We start from the raw sequence: 19,562 nt of genomic DNA on the forward strand, positions 1-19,562 counted from the left end.
TTTACTAAGAAAATCAAGCAATACATTTTTTCAATTTGAAAATCTCTGAAACAAAAAAACAATCAAAACTATGATAGTTTGTATTATGCTCACAAATTATATATAGATTTATATCTTCTATTTTAAAATATTACCATTTTTCTTTATATTTCCAAAAGGCGTTTTATAGCCTGCCTTATACTTTCAGCAATCATAATTTATTTACACAAACAACTTACATCCCACAATCTGTTTTGTCAAATCATATCCAAGTCCTAGACTAGGCCTATTATTTTTCTTTTTTGTTTTTTATTAGGCATATTTTAAATTTTGTTATTTATATTTATATTATTTAAAATTAAATCATTCTTCAACTATTTTGATTATCAATTAATGGTTTTGAGTCATTAAAAAAAAATCAGAATTCCCTGATTTCAGCTTCTCAAATGTCAAATGTTCACATTTTTAACCACTAAACTGAATATCTTTGGATTGTTGACAAAACAAGACATTTGAGGATGTCAACTCTGGCTTCAGAAAACATGGATCAACATTTTTCAGAGGTTTCTTAAAGTTTATGGACCAACCAACTAATTGGTTCGAGAAAAGGGTTGACAAATGAGTCGATATTAAAAATAATTGTTAAGTGTAGCCAGGGTTACAAGTAGATGCCCATCACATTACTTTATGGTGTTATAACCAGGAAAGACTGGGAGCAACTTAATAAAATGATGGTTATTAAACTCCATAGTAATTTTCAAGGCTACAGTTAGTGGTGTTTAATATTTTAAAACTTAAGTGTTATTTTGTTTTCCTTAAATACAAACAAAAGGGAAAGGCTGATGGATTACATGATAAAGTTCAGGTGTTTCTATGTTTATTTTTGAGTATTTTCTCAGTTGTTTTGTTATAAACTACAGTAGAGTTTTGCTTCCTAAAACCTCTAAAATGTATTAAAATGAAATCTCAAGGCGTACAACCGCTACCCTGCGATTTAGTGATTAGTAATAAAGACTTACAAACACAAGAGGTTGGAAACCGCTGGATTAGAGGATTTACAGGCTGTAAAGAACATGGTAATAATAAGACTTTGATCACTTTAATCACCAGTAGAGCCCTGTGACAACACATTTCAGCATCGACACGGATGCTGAATTCAAGAAACATTCCAGCACTGAATGAAGATTTATTTTGTAAAGTGGTTGAAACAACAATTTGCACGTATAACAAGAGATGCAACGTGTGTTTGTAGCCACAAATTTAGAACATGAACAATGTGAAAATCATACAAAACAATCTAGAAATGATTCAGCAGAGTTAAGTTGTATTTTCTAACCGATATGACACTTTCAGGTGGTATTTGTCTGGGTGGAACAAATTCTGTATTAACATCATATACATGTGTGCCATTTCTTTTGACCTGTTTTACTCACAGAAATGACTAGTTATAAACGTATCAAGTCTAAAAATATGGTACAAAAGGTTAACACACACACATACATGTGCACACAGCTCTACTTGTATGACACTGAAGTACAGTGACAGCAACTTTGCAGTCCACTCTTGGAGAAATGTAACACAGTATTCCATCTGTTGTCGAGTCCCTATTTATTCCCTGTTAGCTGCTCTTCACAGTTTGCTCTGCACTGCCCTTTACAGCTGGAACCGCCAGCACAGGTGTCCCAGTCTATCGATGTTTTTATGCAGCACGCTGTGAATCGGTGCCACGTATCTCGCGACATCACCATCCCGTGAGAAATCCCTGCAAAACAGACCCTTTTCCGAGCTGAAGACAAACTTCTGCGGCATGGGCCCATTGCCCCTCACATACTCCCACACGGCCAGGAGCAGCAGCCGAACCTCAAAGGGCGTGAGGTAGGGGAACGTTTCGTGGACGTTGGCCAGCACGGGAGGCAGGAGCTGACCCTCTCCCATGCAGGACACCAGGAGGCAGGAGGCCTGGAGGTGCCACGGGGAGTCTGTGGACAACACATCGCGGGACGCCTCCCAGTGGGCCAGCAGAGTGGCAAGGAGACCTCTGAGCACGGCAGAGCAGTAGCAGAGAGCCGGGCGTCCGGCTGCCACCACCTGTAGCAGAGGGAAGAGCACCGGGTGGGCCTCAAAGCAACGCCGAATGTGGATGTCTCGCTCCACCGTGGTGCGGGCGTGCTCCTCTGGGGGCCAGGACAGCTCGCCGTTGGCTACATCCGGACAGACGTTCTCCACTAATGTGACTGCAACAACCTTGGCTGCCTCGGCGTTAATCGGCGCCGGCTCGTCAGGGTCAGATGGCGGTCGTGAGCCGTTGATGGAGCCGTTGAGACCAGAGGAGCTGCAGCACTGGACTACGACGGCCAGCAGAGTCTGGATGTTCTACAGGGAGAAGAAAATATTCAGTCAAACACAAAATACACCCAATCACAGAGATCTACCAACACCCACTAAGATGTTTGTGTGTGTGAGATTTTTTTTTTGTCAAATGTTTATGTATATGAAAATGTAGTTTCAACTGCTGAAATGTGCATTAATGACCTACTCTATAGAGCGTTTGCACCTATGTCATGGTTTGGTCAGTAACCCAGATGTGTGGCCATGTTGGTGATATTGGGATGTAAACAACAGAATGGATTACAAGCTGAAAATTTAGTTTGAGACAGTTATAGGATGTCAAAAGCATGGAAAAGATCAGAAAAACATGTGGAAGCTGTTAGAACTTAAAGAGGACTTGGACAGGTTAAAAAGTGGTGAAGATGCGTATGTCTTTGTCTTAGATGATGATCCACAAATTTAGCCTTCTATTTCCTATCTCATCATCATCATGAATTACCTCTTTTTTTTTTTTGCAAAGTCCATGGATGAGAGTAGCCATACGTCAGTATGTCTGTCAGTGGCCCACAAACTCTTCATCATAGATTAATTAATGATGTTACTGAGTAAATGACACACATGCTGATTGTGTTTGAGATTAAAGTGAAACAGACAAGAGTCTTAGTGATGGTGTAAATAAAGTTTTTACCCCCATAGTCCTGCCGTAAAACACATGCTTTTAGAATGGTGTTTGGTTCAATATCACCAAAAGAGCAAAATAAACTGTCTTCACAATATAAAAGTGACAGTGGTCATGAAATACATGACCTGAAGATTCAATCAGAGGTTTTATGTCAGGTTTGTCCACTTCGACGGAGACAGACTGAAAGGACGTCTATTTCTTTCATTTTTTTCTCTGTAACAATGCTGATCGTTGAGCCACAAAGACACAACACGACTGCTCACATGACCAGCTGGAGGATCTGGGCTCCTAAAAGCTTAACAGCAACACTTTTTTTCATTTGTTTTATGAATTTAATCTGGCAAAGCCCTCAGAATTTATATTTAACACCAGCCATAATACAGCTGTTGTTTTCACCCAAAAAGAGGCGGGGGCATGACGCAGGAGCACCCAGATGGGTTGCTCAAATCCATACACAGCTGAAGACTTTAAAGGGACAGTTCACCCCAAAATCAAAAATACATATTTTTATTCTGGCCTGTAGTGCTATTTATCCATCTAAATTGTTTTGGTATGAGTTTTGGAGATATCGGCCGTAGAGATGTCTGCCTTTTTGATTAAATGGCACTCTGCTTGTGGTACTCAAAGCACCAAAAACTGCATCTGAAAAATTCAAAACCAGTGTCTCTTTTTAAAAATGATGACATTCCATAGACTTTGTTATGAGCTGTTTCATGAAGGAACTACTTTCTTTCTAGTAGAAAAGAAAGTAGTTCTGGTAGATTTTACTGCAGAAAGAAAGTAGTTCCAACATGAAACTGCTCACAACAAGGTCTGTGAATTATCTTGAGCAAACAGGTTATGATTTTTTAGAAAGACACACTGGTTTTGAATTTTTCAAAATTATTTTTTTGGTGCTGTTCCTTTAAATGTTACAAAGGTCTGGCAGCCTACAACCAGACGGTGTGTGGATGGTGAGAGAGTCACAGTATTAGTTCATCAGTGAAAGGTGATCTTTACATTTCAGAAATTTAAAGCTATCATGCGTAACATTTCTGCATTAAAATCTTTAAAAAAAACCAAACATGTTATATATTTTGATGAGTTGTGTACATTTACATTATTCCAACAATTGTTTCCAACAATGTTGAAATCCAGAGAGATCTGTAAGAGTGCTATTGTCACAAACTTATATTTGTTTGATCAAAATTTACCATTCTGAACCACAAAATTCAGAAACAGTTCTAAGTTTGGTTACACTGTTTATGTTCAGTACCGCCAACATGGCCGACCTCTGGATTAGTGCCGTGAAAAACACATCATGTAGAAAAATCACTTCTTAATGTGTATATATAGCTTTGCTTGAAACAGAGCTCAACTTAAGTTCTCACCTGGATGACCCCAGATGGGTCAGGCTGCTGGGTGGCAGTGCGAACCTTCAGCCCCTTGCCAATGACCCCGGCATGAAACACAGACCACACGCTGCCGGAGAAGTTGACGGTGGTTCCAAAGCGACAGTTGACATCCAGCAAAGAGGCTCCGAGGTCAGGAGACACAGATGGGGTAGTCACAGGAGCACCGGACATGTCTGCGATCTGACCTCCAAAGAGGTCAGTGTTGCCTTTATGCAGCGCTCCTTCAACCAGCTGCTGAAGCACCGCTTTGAGCGTGAGCGGAGAATACGCCGCAAAACGGGACAGGAGCAGGACCGAACAGTTCACCGCCTCAGCCGCCTGTCCCCCATCCCTCCCGACCTTTCCTGCTTCACCTCTTCTCCGCAGCGCCAGAAAGAAGTGAGTAACGGCAGCGCGGGAGAGGAGGAGCAGGTGTGCTGGGGAGGAGGTGCGAGGGAGCGGGCTGCAGGACAGGAGGCGCACAGCAGCGTGAGATACAGCCGGGTCACCATGGAGGAGGAGCGGGCCAAAATCATGGAGGTGTCCTGAGACAGCTGAGCCCACCTGGATGGCCATGGAGGACTGAACTCCAGCTCCTCCTCTTCTCTCCTCATCCTGACTCTGGATGGCGGCGGCCAGGTTCAGCAGCAGCTGCCTCAGCTGGCGCGGCCTCAGGGTGTGTGTATGGATCTGAGCCACACAGCGGCCTACAGCGGCAGGGATGAGTCCTGCCATGCACGAGGACAGTGTGGTGTGGAGCTGCCAGGCCAGTGCCAGCTCCTCTGGGTTGCGAGCCTGTGTGAGCAGCTGGCAGAAGGCCTCAGTGGCCACACTGGGACCCCCGTACACCGACAGCAGACATAGCAGCTGGTGCAGCCAGAGGTGACGCTTCCTCTCCAGCCGCAGCGTCTCGGCACAGAGCTCGCCGATGTGAGACTGCAGCTCCTCCAGGAAGGGAATCACCCTCTGAGGCTGAGAGGACGCAGAGTGATGGGGGCTGACCTCAGCTCCATCTGAGCGGTTGAAGACCAGTTTGTGGAGATGAAGAAGCAGCATCTGGAGGAGACGATCACACCCTTCCCTGACTCCTTCGTGAGGTGAGGGTGTTGGGCCGGATATGATGACGGAGGCCGGGGTTGCCGTGTCTGCCAGGAAACGGAGGACCCGGGCACCTCCTGACGGGCTTTGGCTGATGAGGTGTACAGCCAACCCCAGCATGTTGTCCAGCTCCTCTCTGGGGAGGCCCTGCAGCAAGGCCTGCAGCTGGAGCAGGACAGGAGGGCGGAGCAGTTCCACCAGCTCTGCAGACACCGCACCAAAGAGGTTGGGGGACATCGCAGCCAGCTGCAGCAGAAATGGTACGGCAGCACGGCGGAGCTGAGGGGAACTCTCCCAGGATGTTGCGGATGAGGTGGGAGACAGGGGGCTCGACGGACTCAGGCTCTCCTGAAACATCCTGAGCAGCTCCTTCCTGATGCTGTCTGCATGGTGCGCTGCCAGGTGTCCCAGAATTCCCACCACAGAGCCGATTTTTGGCACTCTGCTGCTTTTATCCACTCCCATCACCATCAGCCCCTGATCCTTAGCGCCGTGAGAGCAGAAGTCCTTCAGTCCACATGCCAACACTCGGCTGATGATGGTACCAGGGAAGGCGGAGCCGATGTGAGCTACCACCCAGTCAAAATGTGGCGAGTGCTGAACTGAGGTGTCCAACAGTGCGTCCACACAGGCGTCAGGGCACCAGGCCAGCATGGCGGCCAAACACTGGGAGTAGGCCTCCATGAGGGAGCGGGTGGCAGCGCAGGACATCCAGAGCTGGAGCAGCTCGTTGAGGCTGGAGGAGTGCGGTGCAACCCTGCGGCCAGCGTGTTTGCTGCTCAGCTGGCCCAACAAGTCCACAGCCCAGGCGGACACCAGGGGGGCCCAGGCCCGGGGGTTGAGACGGATGAACTCTGACAGCACGCCATGAACCTCCTACAGAAAAACACAAATAAGTAAGAACATTTCTCAGGAAATTTCCTGATCATTATCATAATTTTTTGTTAAATTATGATTATAAATAATATATAACGAAATAACAGAAAATCTCCTAAAGCTCTCCTATTTTGTCTACAACCCTAAAATATTTAGCCAAACAAAAGCAGCAAATCCTGTGATCTAGGAGTAGATAACATTTGGCATTTTTGCTTGTAAGATGATTATGAAATGACAATCATCATCAAAATAGTTGCTGATATTAAAATACTAATCCACGAAGACTTAAAGGGAAAATGCAGCACTTTTCATGTGGATTTCCAGTCAGTCGTCATGGATACAGTAGTCAAAAGAAGCACTAAATTCCTCGGTGTGAGCTATATTGACCAAGAAAGCTGAGTTCTCTCTACTCATTGAGACGTGAAGAAGTTTTTTCAGTCAATATAATACACATAAAGGAATTTATTTCTTCAATTGACTACATTTACCATGAAAATTGACTGGACATCCACATGAAAAGTGCTGAATTTTCCCGGCCTGTAAAGATGCAGCCTTTATTAACCTTTCAACATTTTCAACACTTCATGATGAAAAGATAAAGTATTAGTTTTATAAGGCATGTCCTTGTTTATGTCCTTGTGTCATCACACCTGTATAATGTCCTCCAGGTTGGAGCTGACTCCGGAGCTGGCTTCGCCTTCTGTCTCCAGGTTGTGCAGGAAGGCGGAGACGTGCTCATCGTAAACGCCCCTCAGATGCTCCAGCACCGCTCCTCGACAGGCCGGGACCGAGCGCAGGAGGCGCACAGCGCAGCGGGCATGTTCCCGGACGCTGAGCTTCCGGCCCTGAACGGTGTCAACGCCGCTGATGAAGGACTTGATCTCCTGAGACAGCTCCTGGGCGCTGGAGGAGAGGAGTGGACAAGATGAAAAGACAAACAACATAGGGGGAGGGAATCACCTGAGGCCCCACGATACGATATTATCATGAAACTTAAATCATGATTTGAAACATTTTGGAATGATATTGCAATATATTGCAGTTAATTACCTTTTTTCAACTACAAATTATGTCTTGTGCCAAGATCTCTTTTATCTTATGAAGATTTCAGTCTGTTCATCTGACTTCAGTCATTCTTAGTGCAACAAAATGAGACTGTCAGGCAGACAGACAGACCAACACGGTCATAAAAATTCCACTGACTGTGACTTCTGCTGACCTTGCCAGAAAAAAAAAATCTAATGGATTGAAAAAGCAATTTTTTTCATTATTCTAGAACCAAAAAGTTCAATTCATAATTGCAACATTAATAATGTATGTAATAAAAGATCAATACTTTGACTACAATAATTAATACTATGCTGTATCAAATTTTTAGGAAAAGAAATGAAAAATATTTGCCTGTGTGTGTGTGTGTGTGTGTGTGTGTGTGTGTGTGTGTGTGTGTACCCACAAAGATCTAGTCATATGTCACACATAACAAAAAAAGAACGATTTTAGGGCTACAATTAAAAATCATTTTCATTATTGATTAATCTACCAATTATTTTCTCCATTAACTATTTAATTGTGAGAAAAGTAGTGAAATCACAATAACTTCCCAGAGCTGAAAGTGACATCCTGAAATGGCTTTGTTTGTTCGACCAACTGTCCAAAACCAAAGAAATATTTCATTTACTATCATATATGACAAAGTCAAGCAGCAAATCCAAATATACCAGAAGTCAGAACCAGCAAATATTTGTCATTTTTCATTGAAAATTAATGAAGTAATTAATTGATTATCAAAATGGTTTCAGATTCATTGTCTTTCTATTGACTAATAACTGCGGCTCTTATATATTTAGAAAAAAAGACTAGGTCTATTAATTAGTTAGTTAATGGTGATTAATCATTTAAATCATTTATCGGACATGCTCTTTCCAGTTTACAAAATGCTGCTTTTCTGTTTTTATTCTTTCTAAAGTGAAAAAGTTTCTGCGTTTTAAGTCAGACAAAGCAAGAAATTTAAAGATGTCGCTTTGGGCTCTGGGAAGCATTTTTCACTGTTTTCTGACGTCTTATATACTAAATGACTGATTGATTAATCAAGAAAAAAGTCAATACATGAGGAATAATAAGACGTAATCAATAATGTAATCCAGTAATCCTTGTTAATGTAAATATAATTTAATTACATATTTTTTTTCTGTTTAATCTGGGCTGATCATAATTTTATTTATTTTTTTGTTGTAATCTGATTATGGGCTCCCGATTACATGTAATCTGCTACTAGCCAACCATGTATTCAACATATTGTTACATCCCTATGAATAAATGTACAAATAGATGCACATAAGATATGTAATTGTATTTAAACATTAAACAAGTAAAAAAAAACGTAATAAGAATAAAAATAACCAACATTTTTTTGAATACTGCTCCACAAATGCTATCTTTGCTACGCTTAATATCATTTTAAAGTGTTTTAAAGATGTTGGTCAGGAATAATAACCACTGTAAAACAACACTCTGGGTTCTAATAACTTGTCAAGTGTATATGTCTTTATATAACCTTAAATAGATCTCACGAATAATCGATTAACTGAAAAGTACTCATTGCGACCCTGACGTCTATTGTTAATACAGGAACTTTCATCATGAGCTGGCTCTACAGAACAGTATAGTAACATTGACACGTCAATATTTGTACAGTTAATTTGTATACAAAATAAAACATCTGTGTTAAAGTGACTTCAGAGTGTAACTGTGGTTGTTCTGTCAGTCCTCCACCGCCACCTCCAGCACTCACCTCAGGGCAGTCTGCGGTGTGTGAGTGTGTGAGCTCTGCATCGCTTTCAGCGGACTCCCGTCAAACACCACAGACATCGTCTTTCTTAGTCTTTTAACATCAAACCGTCACATCAAATCCGCCTCTCGGCTGTGGGGCTTCGACGTGAGCGACTGTGACAGCTTTGTCTTGATTTCTCTGTCCAATTTCAGAACAAAAATACAGCGAAAGGGCGCTCCAAAGGCGGAAGTTCAGACTTCTTCGTCGATACAAAAAGGGCTGACCGTCAACTGACAACTGACGTCATTGGCGACATCTAGTGGCGATGAGTGAATTTCTTTCTTTCCGTCTGTCTTTCTTTCTTTATTCATTCATTCGTTGCATGTATTCAAAAATTGTTTATTTTTTATGAGGGGGAAGCCACAACAGTGCCCCCCAAGCAATAGAAAAATAACCAATAAAAACTACAGGAAAAATGCAGCAAGAAACACACACATTGAGCAAATAAATAAATTAATTAATTAATTAAAATAAAAATAAATAAAAATAAATAAAAATAAAAATAAAAATAAAAATAAAATAAATAAACACACAAACAACAATATGTGAAAAACAGATGAAAAATACAGTATATTTTTATACACAACAAGAAATAATTAAACATCAGTATTTAAATGTGATGAAACTTTCCTTTTAAAAAGTCCAGTAGTAAAGTCAACAAGTTCTTGATAACATTTACTTTTCCATATCTGTACACGACAATGATTTAGAATACAGAACTTTCACTTTTACTTTAGGGCTGAGCGATATGGATGTCGATATTTTTATTTTATATATTTTTTTATATTTTTATACCAAATACCTCAATAAGGACATTGCGACAATCCTGTAGGTATGACTATTGGGGCTTTCACATTTTTTGTAATTTTTATTTTAATCCCCCTGCAATTTTCTTCTCATATTTTTTTCTCTTATTGTTCTTTCTTAATTTATTTTATGCTGTTATGATTTATTAGTGTTGCCGTGTGCGGGTACGCACTGCCCTATGGTACTATATATTATGTGAAAATTCAGTAAATGTAATTTTAAAAAACAGTTGCCAATTACTTTTCTGTCTGTCTACTAAATTATTTCAACTGTACTTGTGTAACAACAGTGTAAATTTTATTAAAGGGACAGGACTGTCCCTTTGTTACTTTTATTGACTTTCCCACTAAAGTGCATTAGTTTTTGCTAGGTGCACCTAATAAACTTGGAACTGGTCGTATTGTTCTTGCTGTTGTTATCACTTTTTTTTTTTTTATGTTATTTGTAGGAAAACTGTTTTTATTCAGGAGTATGAGGCTATGGTTACATTTTGACGTCTGGCTGATGCTTTTATTGTGAAGGTCACAAGCTCGGACTAAAAGCAGCAACAATCAGCTGATCCCTCTGAGCCTTGGTGTTTGTTGGGGTCTTTGGCGGTGTGACTGATATCGAAACGAACTGTGGACGTTATCGTTAAAGGTAAGAAGAAGATTATACAATTCTTTACATAAACTGAACAGAAATGTCAGCTGTTTTGTGACGCGTCAGTTTTTATAGCTGACGTAATGTCAGCTACAAACCGGTGTCTGGCATTTATATAATGTAAAAACAGTTTAAGCTAATCACCATGCTAGCTTTCGGTTACTGTGATCTGTGTTTTCTCGCTTGCTAAAACTTAAAAATCGTGGATGTATCCTGCACTGAATCGACTCCTTTTTGACAGTCAAAATACTCCGTTTATCTACATTACAGCCGGTTGACAGTGACATTTAAACTCTGTAAAATGGTTTATAAACGCTATCTGACAGTTATCGAGTCAAAGGCACATCCAAAAGTTGCTGGTTAACAGCTAGTTGATGGTTAACAATGATGTGAACAAAAAGAGAAAAAAAAAAAGTCCCCACAAGACGATTCTGCATCACATAAAGACAATAAATGTTTATATACTAATTTGTCAGTTTATTAAATAGACTCAGTTTAAACTGATGGAGTTTAATACAGTAATCCTGCTTTAAATCCTATTTTCATGAAGGTTATAATGTTCAATTTATGTTGAAATTGCTTTAGAGAGGTGGTGATGTTGATTTTGAAGGTGGAGCTGTGTTGTGGTTTTGTTAGAGACTTGTAATGCGTCATACTGACAGGTGTTTCTATTATTTTATTCACCCATTTCATATTAATTTATCATTGATTGATTAAATTGCTCTTGCAGATCAACATTACATTTATTTTCCTCTTGACATGAAGCTGTGGGCCAATATTAGGCTGTTAAAATGATTTGTTTGTCCTACAGGTACTGAAGGTCATCTGGTGAAAGTGAAATCAGTCCCAGGCTTTACAGGAAAAACAAACCCTGCCATGGCCCCGACTCTGGTTAGTATCTGATCATTTTATCAGTAAGGGGGTGTGTTTTTGCTTCATATTACAGTAACTATGTTTCATTATTCAAATTTAATAGCATGTGTCCAAGGTATTCTTGTATATAGCATTTAATGTATCTAATATTTCTTATTATGTCAGAGTCTGGTCAGGTCAAATGTACTGCAGTTGTTGCCAAAAACAAGCATTTTTTTTTTCTGTATGTTCTAATCCAAGTACGATGAGAAACCAGAGCCTGGGGACCTGATTGAGATCTTCCGGGGAACCTATCAGCACTGGGCTGTGTATGTTGGCGATGGCTGCGTTGTTCACTTGGCACCACCCTGTGAGTCCACCCTACACAACTGTCTGAGCTCCCAAATCCAACCCCTGTCACAGTCTGGAACAATACCAGCCTTTTATGACAGCCCACATTCACTGCCACGTGTAGTTTGCTGTAGACAAAAAAAGATCAACCACTCACAAAGAACAAAATATGTTGCAATACTTATTGCATAAACCCACAAATCATGTCCTTTTTATTCCCAGCTGAGGTCCCGGGTGCAGGCGCCAACAGCATGATGTCTGTCCTAACAGAGAAGGCCATGGTGAAGAAAGAGGAACTGTGGGACGTGGTGGGAACCGACCGGTGGGAAATTAACAACAGCCTGGACAGCAAGTACAATCCCCGCCCAGCACGTGTCATTGTGAGGGAGGCCTGTGCGCGGGTGGGTACGGAGCTGCCGTACTGCGTCTTTAGAGGGAACTGTGAGCATTTTGCAAACGAGCTGCGATACGGAAAAGCTGAGTCCCGGCAGGTCAGTGGACAACACTTTTTTTTGTGGGGGGGGGGTAACAATGTTAGACAAGGTGTATCCAGTAGAGTTGCATTTATTTGCACCAGCAAGTACCAAATCGAAATACACATAACACTAAAAGAAAAACACTGGTAAGAATAAAAAGTCTGAAGCTTGAAGCGTAAGTTTGAAGTATGATGGTTCTTATTCCCCTGCATAGATTACCTGTATGTCATACTTTCTCAGACAAATTGTGTAATCCACTTATACCAAATCAAATGTGAAAATAATTAGCATCTTTAGAAGAACTCTGTAAATTCTCTATTAAACATAATCATATGTTGGAAATGTATATTGATTAAAATACCTAAAACCATGGATCTCTATGGAGGTGGTCAACGTTGGTATTTTTCAACCTGGGTTCTATTTTCCCATGTTTTTTTTGTTTTTTTGTCGTAGTGACTAATGACCGCAACAGTTTTTGAAACTGGTCCAGTATTTAGCAAGGCCTCTGCATCCAGCAAAATAGGCTGCAGTGTAATCCCTCTGGACAACAGTGTACTGTCAATGAAGTTGCAAGAAGCCTTTTTAATCATCACTCGGCTGTATCTGCAGAGACCCTGCTCTCTGCCATTTCCTTATTTCTTTCCTCATTGTTTGTTGTGGTTGGGATGTTTCACTAACCCAAAACATTGGTATTTGACATCCTACTTTGTTGCCAAGGAGCTCCTCTTGTCCTCATACATGGTCCGCATTGCGCTGAATCTAAATCATCCCAAACTATGGTTTGTTGCATTAAATATTCTGTTAAAAAAAAGTTTACATACTGGTGCATATCAGAAAACATAAGTAGCCCATAATTAGCCGATATATTGATTGGGCTCTACTTATGAGTCCATTAGTCTGTCCGTCGCAAAAAAACAAACATGCACTTTTAGTGGACATTCTTTGACAGGTGCAGTTACCTGTGAGGATTTCATTGCAGTCTTGTTCAATACTGGACCAATTTCAAAAATTGTTGTCCCTGTTTGTCACTTTGACTCAAAAACATGTAAAAAATAGCATCCAGGTTGAGAAGTTAAATTTAACAGTGTTATAGTAGAGATGGGAATATGAAACAATATGAAGGGCAGAATAACTGCCATAGAGGTATATAGCAACTTGGGACTACTAAACTAAAGTTTGGAGAAATTGTTTAAAAGGGCCTCGGGAAAAGGGTGTGATGGAGGTGGAGTATAAACTGAAGTCCTTTTCATTTAGCGTGATTTACTTCTTGTTCTGTTTCTTCTTACCTTCACGGGTTTCAGTGTACATCATTCATTCATTCAGCCTTTATTTCTGCAGGGTGGTCCAATTAGAACAATTAAAACTTACAACACTGCAAATTAAGGATAAACCAAAAGTTTGCTGAATAAAGCACGGTGTACTGGAGAACCGTTCTGTGATGTATTTCATATCTATAATTTTGTTTACTGACAACTTAATTTCCGTCACTGGAGTTTTTATCCTCCTCCAATCATTTATCAAGATGAAGATTTAGATTTTGTGTTTTATTTAGGAAATATTAGAAAATAAGGATAAAAAATCATATGAATAAGCAATCAGTACTGTTTTCAGGAAGCAGGAATGGTACAAGTTATCATGCTAGTTGCAAAGGATTCCAACAGTGATTTGTTGTCATGGTTAGGATCAATACATCCATGTAAACTTCAACATTTCTGCTGTCTATGACAAAAAGGGAATCTTAGTAATAGAAATCCAAACTAAAATGTGAGTGATACATTTCCTAGAGTTTTGGATGTCAAGAAGACTCTGCTCATTATGTCCCTGCTTGCTAACTCAAAGACGTACCTTTCTCTCTGCAGGTGCGTAAGGCAGGAGAAGCGGTCATGGTCGCAGGTGTGGTTGCAGCGGTGGGTTTCGGTGTCGTGGCTCTGGCAGGAGCTCTGTTTGGAGGCAGTAAAAAAGAAAACAAGAACACGCAGTGAGTGAAGTCCCAGGTTGGATGATCAGGGGTTCAGCGATTAACACATCAATAGCAGAGCGTAACTGGTATTTATCATGACCGTTCACAGAAAACGCTGTTTAATTCACATGTAAACATCTGTGATTTAGTGAGAAGTTTCCTCCACCTGTCCTTCATGCCTTATTTGGTTTGAATACCAATGCAGTTGTGGTTGGTTTGGGGTCAATGCTCTGTACTTTTCTGACTTTTTAACATTTCTACAGACAGCACATAAGCACAACAAACAACATTTCCGACAAGTAATTACTGTGCCAATATGAAATGTTTTAATGTTTTAATATATTTTTGAAGATGACTGTAGATAGTTTTTGGATTGTGATTATTTGATTTTCACAAGGTTGGAAACTTTTCTACTGATTAAAAACATGTGCTGGTAGTTGCTTATGAATAGATAATGTTAACTATGTAGGTTTGTTAACCAATACTCACTGAAACAAGACTATTTTACATAATCAAAATAAGCTGATATGATGTTATTGTGTTTACATCTCACAGAAAAGCCATGTACTGTCATATGCATCTTTACCTTCCATATATTGTAGGAGTAACTGCACTTTTCTTATAACATGTCATCTAATGAGGTCACAATTTATGTGGAATTTATAGGACTTTTTTGTCTTCTGACATTTAATTGTTTGTAATGGCTCTAAATAAAGAATAAGTTGTGTGATTCTGACTGGTGGACTTTTTTGAGCAGACTTTCCTCTTGTTTTTGTCAAACTATATAGTAAATTAAGTCTAAATTTCATAGTCTGGGTCATCTAGAACAGGATGAGGAGGATTCTTCAAATATAAGTGATTTAAGATTCTTACAATGTAATTTGAGCTAAATTTTCCTTTAATGTTCTCAAAAACTGTTCAGGAAAATAACTGTACAAGCTGCAAAAATAAAGTGGGGTCATCCTGGATTCTGCTGAAAATATCAGGAAAACTAGCAAGAAAAAACATCTAGTTAGTAAGTTTAAATATTAGGGAAGTATGAATATTATAATGCAATTTGAACTGATTTAGTGATGTCAAATTTAGCAAGACTTCATTGAATCGTGATGTTTCATATAATGTCAGAAATTACTGATCTAATGCAACACACAAGTACTGTAACAGCACAAACAGATGCACATCAAAACCCAAGCGGCAGCTGGCAGTTTGTGGTTCAATATCCAACCTAGCCACAGGCTGTTCCCACACAGAAAAAATAGAGAACATTCACAGAGAATATTTTAGAGCAGCCAGTTCCAAACTTAAGAATACCACAGCCCAATCTGAAAGCTGGAAATATTCTGAGACCAACCCAAATGCTGATCAACACACAAATGGCACCGATGACAGCATAGCCTATGAAATACATTACGGTGATAACATGACAGGTCACCAAATAAGGCGTAACACCTGTTAAAGTTGGCAAAATAAAAGTAGAGTAAAACATAATTTAAATCCCTTGGCTTTGTTTTATTAGTTCTGTTTACTTAAATAAATAATGTATATTTTATTAATTAATCTTATCAAGTAATTTCAAACTTAAAAAATTGAAAAGCTTTTTATTTATTTATTTTTCATTACCTCACAGGGCCCATCTGCAGGGCCTTCATGGCCCACCAGTGGGCTGCGGCCCACACTTTGATAACCACTGTTCTAGAAAGCCCACCTGAGCTTCTGTACCAACAGACATTTAACCCAGGTCTTGTAGAAGTGCAGTGTGATGGTGGTGTAGCTCTGGGCAAAGCTTAAAATTAACTATGTGTTTGTGAAAAGGGACTAAGAATATGCAGTGTGAAAAGCCCTTTGGTTGGGTGTAAGCAACAAAAGTATTTGGTTAGTTTTAGGCAACAAACCCACTTAATTAGGTTAGGGGAAAGACTGCTTTGGGTTATAGTTTACCGTGTGTTACAAGCTCTTTCTGCCAGAAAGATTTGAAGGCCTACTTCTCCCAAGTGCAGCCTGTTTACACTGCTTGCTACCGTCTCTCAAAGGTCTTGTCTAAATGGCAACCCCAGACCCGCGAAAGATCTCGCGAGAGTGACTATTTTAAACCCAAACCATGACCTTTCCCTAATCTTAGCCGAGCGTTTTGATGGTCGTAATTACGGCACTAACACGTTACAAAACATTTTATACCAGAGACTGCGCGTCGTGTACATCGAGGACACAACGCGAAAAAAAATATCGCGAGATTTTCTCATATCTAGGGTTCTCGACACGGCGCACTGGAGACGTTGCAGTCGTGTTTTGAGCACCTCGTTGCGGTCGGCGAATCGGCGCTCGGCTCAGCAGTCTGCGATGAAATTAACATGATCCGTCTGCTGTCAATCTCTTGCAGGGGGACTTTGTACGGCACACTTTAGTCCGTTTGTACCTTGTTTATCGCCAATGATCACTCGGTCGCAGTAGCTGTTTCGCTCACAGCCGACCTTTGGTGTCTATCTGGTGGTATCGACAACTTGTGCACGTCATCGTCAAAGGTGAGAAGACGCACTGACAGCATTTAAAACGAAAGTTCTGCTAAACACCAAACGTCAGCAGTGTTGACCAACCAACCAATTTCTCTCCTGTACAGTGAAATTTAAATTATGTAAAACCAATGATTAAAGCTGATAACATGTTGATAAGTTGATCATTTTGTAGTCTGTAGTGTGCTGTGCTGTTTATGTTTCTATTATTGTGTCCACTCCATTTATATCAATGAGGTTAGGCTATTTCTGTTCAGTGTCTCATGCTGAGTGTGCTCATATTAAGGTCAAGTCTGTATAATTATTTGTTATTGCAGGTGAAAGTCCAGCGTTTACAGATATGGCTCCAACTCTGGTTAGTAATTCATCACTTAATTCAACTAAATTCAACCGGGGGTGGGTGGGTGTCTCTTTTGTGTTTCATAATAGCAATTATTTCTCATCATGCAGCATTGAAATAGCAATATGGCCAAGTGTAATGTCCAAATCACAGAACCAAAGCCAAATCACAATTCTTTGAAATAGTAAAGTGTGAGTGATAAAGCAGCATTATAATGAAGCACTGCTTCAATCTTGCAATTTCAGTCAAAATAAATGCAATATGACTTTTTTTTTTGCCATATCGTGCAGCCCTAGTCTTGTCTGTGTTTTGCCAAAAACAACCTATTTATGTTTTGTTTTTTTCTGTATATTCCATCCAAGTATGATGAGAAACCAGAGCCTGGGGACTTGATTGAGATCTTCCGGGGAACCTTTCAGCACTGGGCTGTGTATGTCGGTGATGGCTGTGTTGTTCACATGGCACCACCCCGTGAGTCCACCCCACACAACATTTATCTTGACCGCCGCTCTCAAATCCCATCCTAGTAACAGCCTTTCATGACAGCCAACATTCACCGCCACATGTAGTTTTTCAGACCAAAATATAAATTTAGATCTTTGGTTAAAGTGATTCATAATTAATGACAAGAGTACCCTCACAGATTAAGGTTGTTCAAAAAAATTGTGAATCACTGCAACCACACAAGGTCCTTGAGCATACAGTCATAAATGTGCATAAAAAAATTCAGGTTGATGGGTCCAGAATTGTGGACAGTAGCTCCAGTCTTGTTGTTGATAATAACTCACTTAAAAAAAACACAAAATATGCTGCAATATTTACTACATTAACCCACACGAATTATGTCCTTTTTATTCATAGATGGGATCTCAGCTGCAGGCTCCGGCAGCGTGATGTCTGTCCTAACTGACTTTGCTGTGGTGAAGAAAGAGGAGCTGTGGGACGTGGTGGGAACCGACCGGTGGGAAATCAGCAACAGCCTGGACGAGAAGTACAAGCCCCGCCCGGGTCACATCATCGTGAGAGACGCGTACGCGCTGGTGGGCAAGAGGCTGCTATACAACATCATCAGCTGGAACTGTGAGCACTTCGTAAATGAGCTGCGGTACGGAGAAGCTGAGTCCCGACAGGTCAGTGGACCCGTGTTCGTCTTTAACATGCAGGACACTTCTTTCTTCTTATTTATAATTTTAATAGTAAGCTTTAAGTTTGTTAGGGAGGAAGTTCTCTACAGAGTTGGTCAGATTTATATCAGAGTCTCAACAGTGCTACAGTATAGACTGGATTAACAATATAAAACAATGTGACGTGATTCAACCCCAGTTCCATAAAAGTTGGGACATTGTGTAGACATAAATAAATAACATAACATAAATTAAAAAATTGAGTTTTGAATGTGAAAACTCTGCTCATCAAATCACTGCTCATTAATTAAATGATGCACGTCTCCCCCTGCAGGTGCGTAAAGCAGGAGAAGTGGCCATGGCCGTAGGCGTGGCTGCAGTGGTGGGTCTGGGTGTTGTGGCTCTGGCAGGAGCTCTGTTTGGAGGCGACAAGAAAGAAAAGAACAAGGCGCCCTGGAAGCTCACTTGGTAGAGCGGCCGCCCCGTGTTCTGTGGCTGAATCCTCTGCAGTGGTCGTGGGTTTGATTCCAGCCTGCGGCCCTTTGCTGCACGTTGTTCCCCCGCTCTCCTCTCCACTTCCCCATTACATCTTCTTCTGTCCTATATACTTTAAAATTTCTACAGACAGCACATACAGTACAGTACAACAAACAGTATTTACACAATATAATTATTAAGGTGCCAAGATAAAATATGTTTAATGTTTTAATATTACATTTTTAAAGATTTTGAAGATGACTGTAGATATATTTTGGATTGTGAAGTTATGAGCTTCACAAAGTTTGGATATTTTTTATTGATACTGACTGCAATAATCAAAATAAGCTAATATGATGATGTTGTGGTTATATCTCACAAGAGAAAAGACATGTAATGTCATATTGCACTTTTACTTTACATTTATTGTAAGAGTATGTTGATGAATTGCGAGTCCTGGGCTGAAAGGAGACGTGGACTGATCTAATTCAACGCTCCTGTTCTTTTGTTATGACGTGTCCCCGCTAATGGGTTCACGGTTTATCTGGAATTTATAACACTTTGTCTTCCTCAGATGTTTAATTATTTGTAAATAAAGAACAATTTGTGTGATTTTGGATGGTAGTCTTTCTGATCTCAGTCTGGTTTCAGTTTTGATTTTGTTATTCATAGTTGTTGTTTATTTTAATTTCTAGGCGTCTTAATTCACCTTGGAGCATATTGTCAAAGGTGATCTGGAGGTTGTATTAGCTGTGTTACTTCTTTGTTGCCACCACAGTCACGATGTGGATACATGACAAAGATGGAAGGCTGATTAATCAGTGCGGTGACAGGCAGGATATCACTGGTTTCATGGCTGA

The 19,562-nt window shown here is 40.3% G+C and overlaps 3 protein-coding genes across 4 annotated transcripts; 2 read left to right on the forward strand and 1 right to left on the reverse strand.

Moving 5' to 3' along the window:
- Positions 1-1,151: 1,151 nt before the first annotated feature.
- On the reverse strand, positions 1,152-9,384 carry ints5 (integrator complex subunit 5). Its single transcript, XM_084718983.1, has 4 exons — positions 9,128-9,384; positions 6,987-7,239; positions 4,360-6,336; positions 1,152-2,352 (listed from the first exon to the last, which is right to left on the reverse strand). Exons 1-4 carry the CDS (start codon positions 9,202-9,204, stop codon positions 1,633-1,635), a joined length of 3,027 nt encoding a protein of 1,008 aa, XP_084575109.1. The 5' UTR covers positions 9,205-9,384; the 3' UTR covers positions 1,152-1,632.
- A 1,084-nt stretch (positions 9,385-10,468) lies between these two features.
- On the forward strand, positions 10,469-14,792 carry LOC146326669 (phospholipase A and acyltransferase 3-like). The gene is made up of 5 exons (XM_084718982.1): positions 10,469-10,612; positions 11,427-11,506; positions 11,729-11,837; positions 12,041-12,309; positions 14,154-14,792. The coding sequence occupies exons 2-5, from the start codon at positions 11,492-11,494 to the stop codon at positions 14,274-14,276; spliced, it is 516 nt and encodes a 171-aa protein (XP_084575108.1). The 5' UTR covers positions 10,469-10,612; positions 11,427-11,491; the 3' UTR covers positions 14,277-14,792.
- A 1,710-nt stretch (positions 14,793-16,502) lies between these two features.
- LOC146326670 (phospholipase A and acyltransferase 3-like) lies at positions 16,503-19,319 on the forward strand. Of its 2 annotated transcripts, XM_084718984.1 has the most exons (5): positions 16,503-16,773; positions 17,079-17,116; positions 17,464-17,572; positions 17,963-18,231; positions 18,560-19,319. In XM_084718984.1, exons 2-5 carry the CDS (start codon positions 17,102-17,104, stop codon positions 18,695-18,697), a joined length of 531 nt encoding a protein of 176 aa, XP_084575110.1. In that variant the 5' UTR covers positions 16,503-16,773; positions 17,079-17,101; the 3' UTR covers positions 18,698-19,319. The 2 variants fall into 2 exon arrangements, with proteins under 2 accessions (XP_084575110.1, XP_084575111.1); XM_084718985.1 differs by lacking the exons at positions 16,503-16,773; positions 17,079-17,116 and adding an exon at positions 17,134-17,157.
- Positions 19,320-19,562: the final 243 nt, after the last annotated feature.

This window comes from Lutjanus erythropterus, chromosome 5 (assembly GCF_056507025.1).
Source record: "Lutjanus erythropterus isolate fLutEry1 chromosome 5, fLutEry1.hap2, whole genome shotgun sequence".
Taxonomy (NCBI): Eukaryota; Metazoa; Chordata; class Actinopteri; order Lutjaniformes; family Lutjanidae; genus Lutjanus; species Lutjanus erythropterus.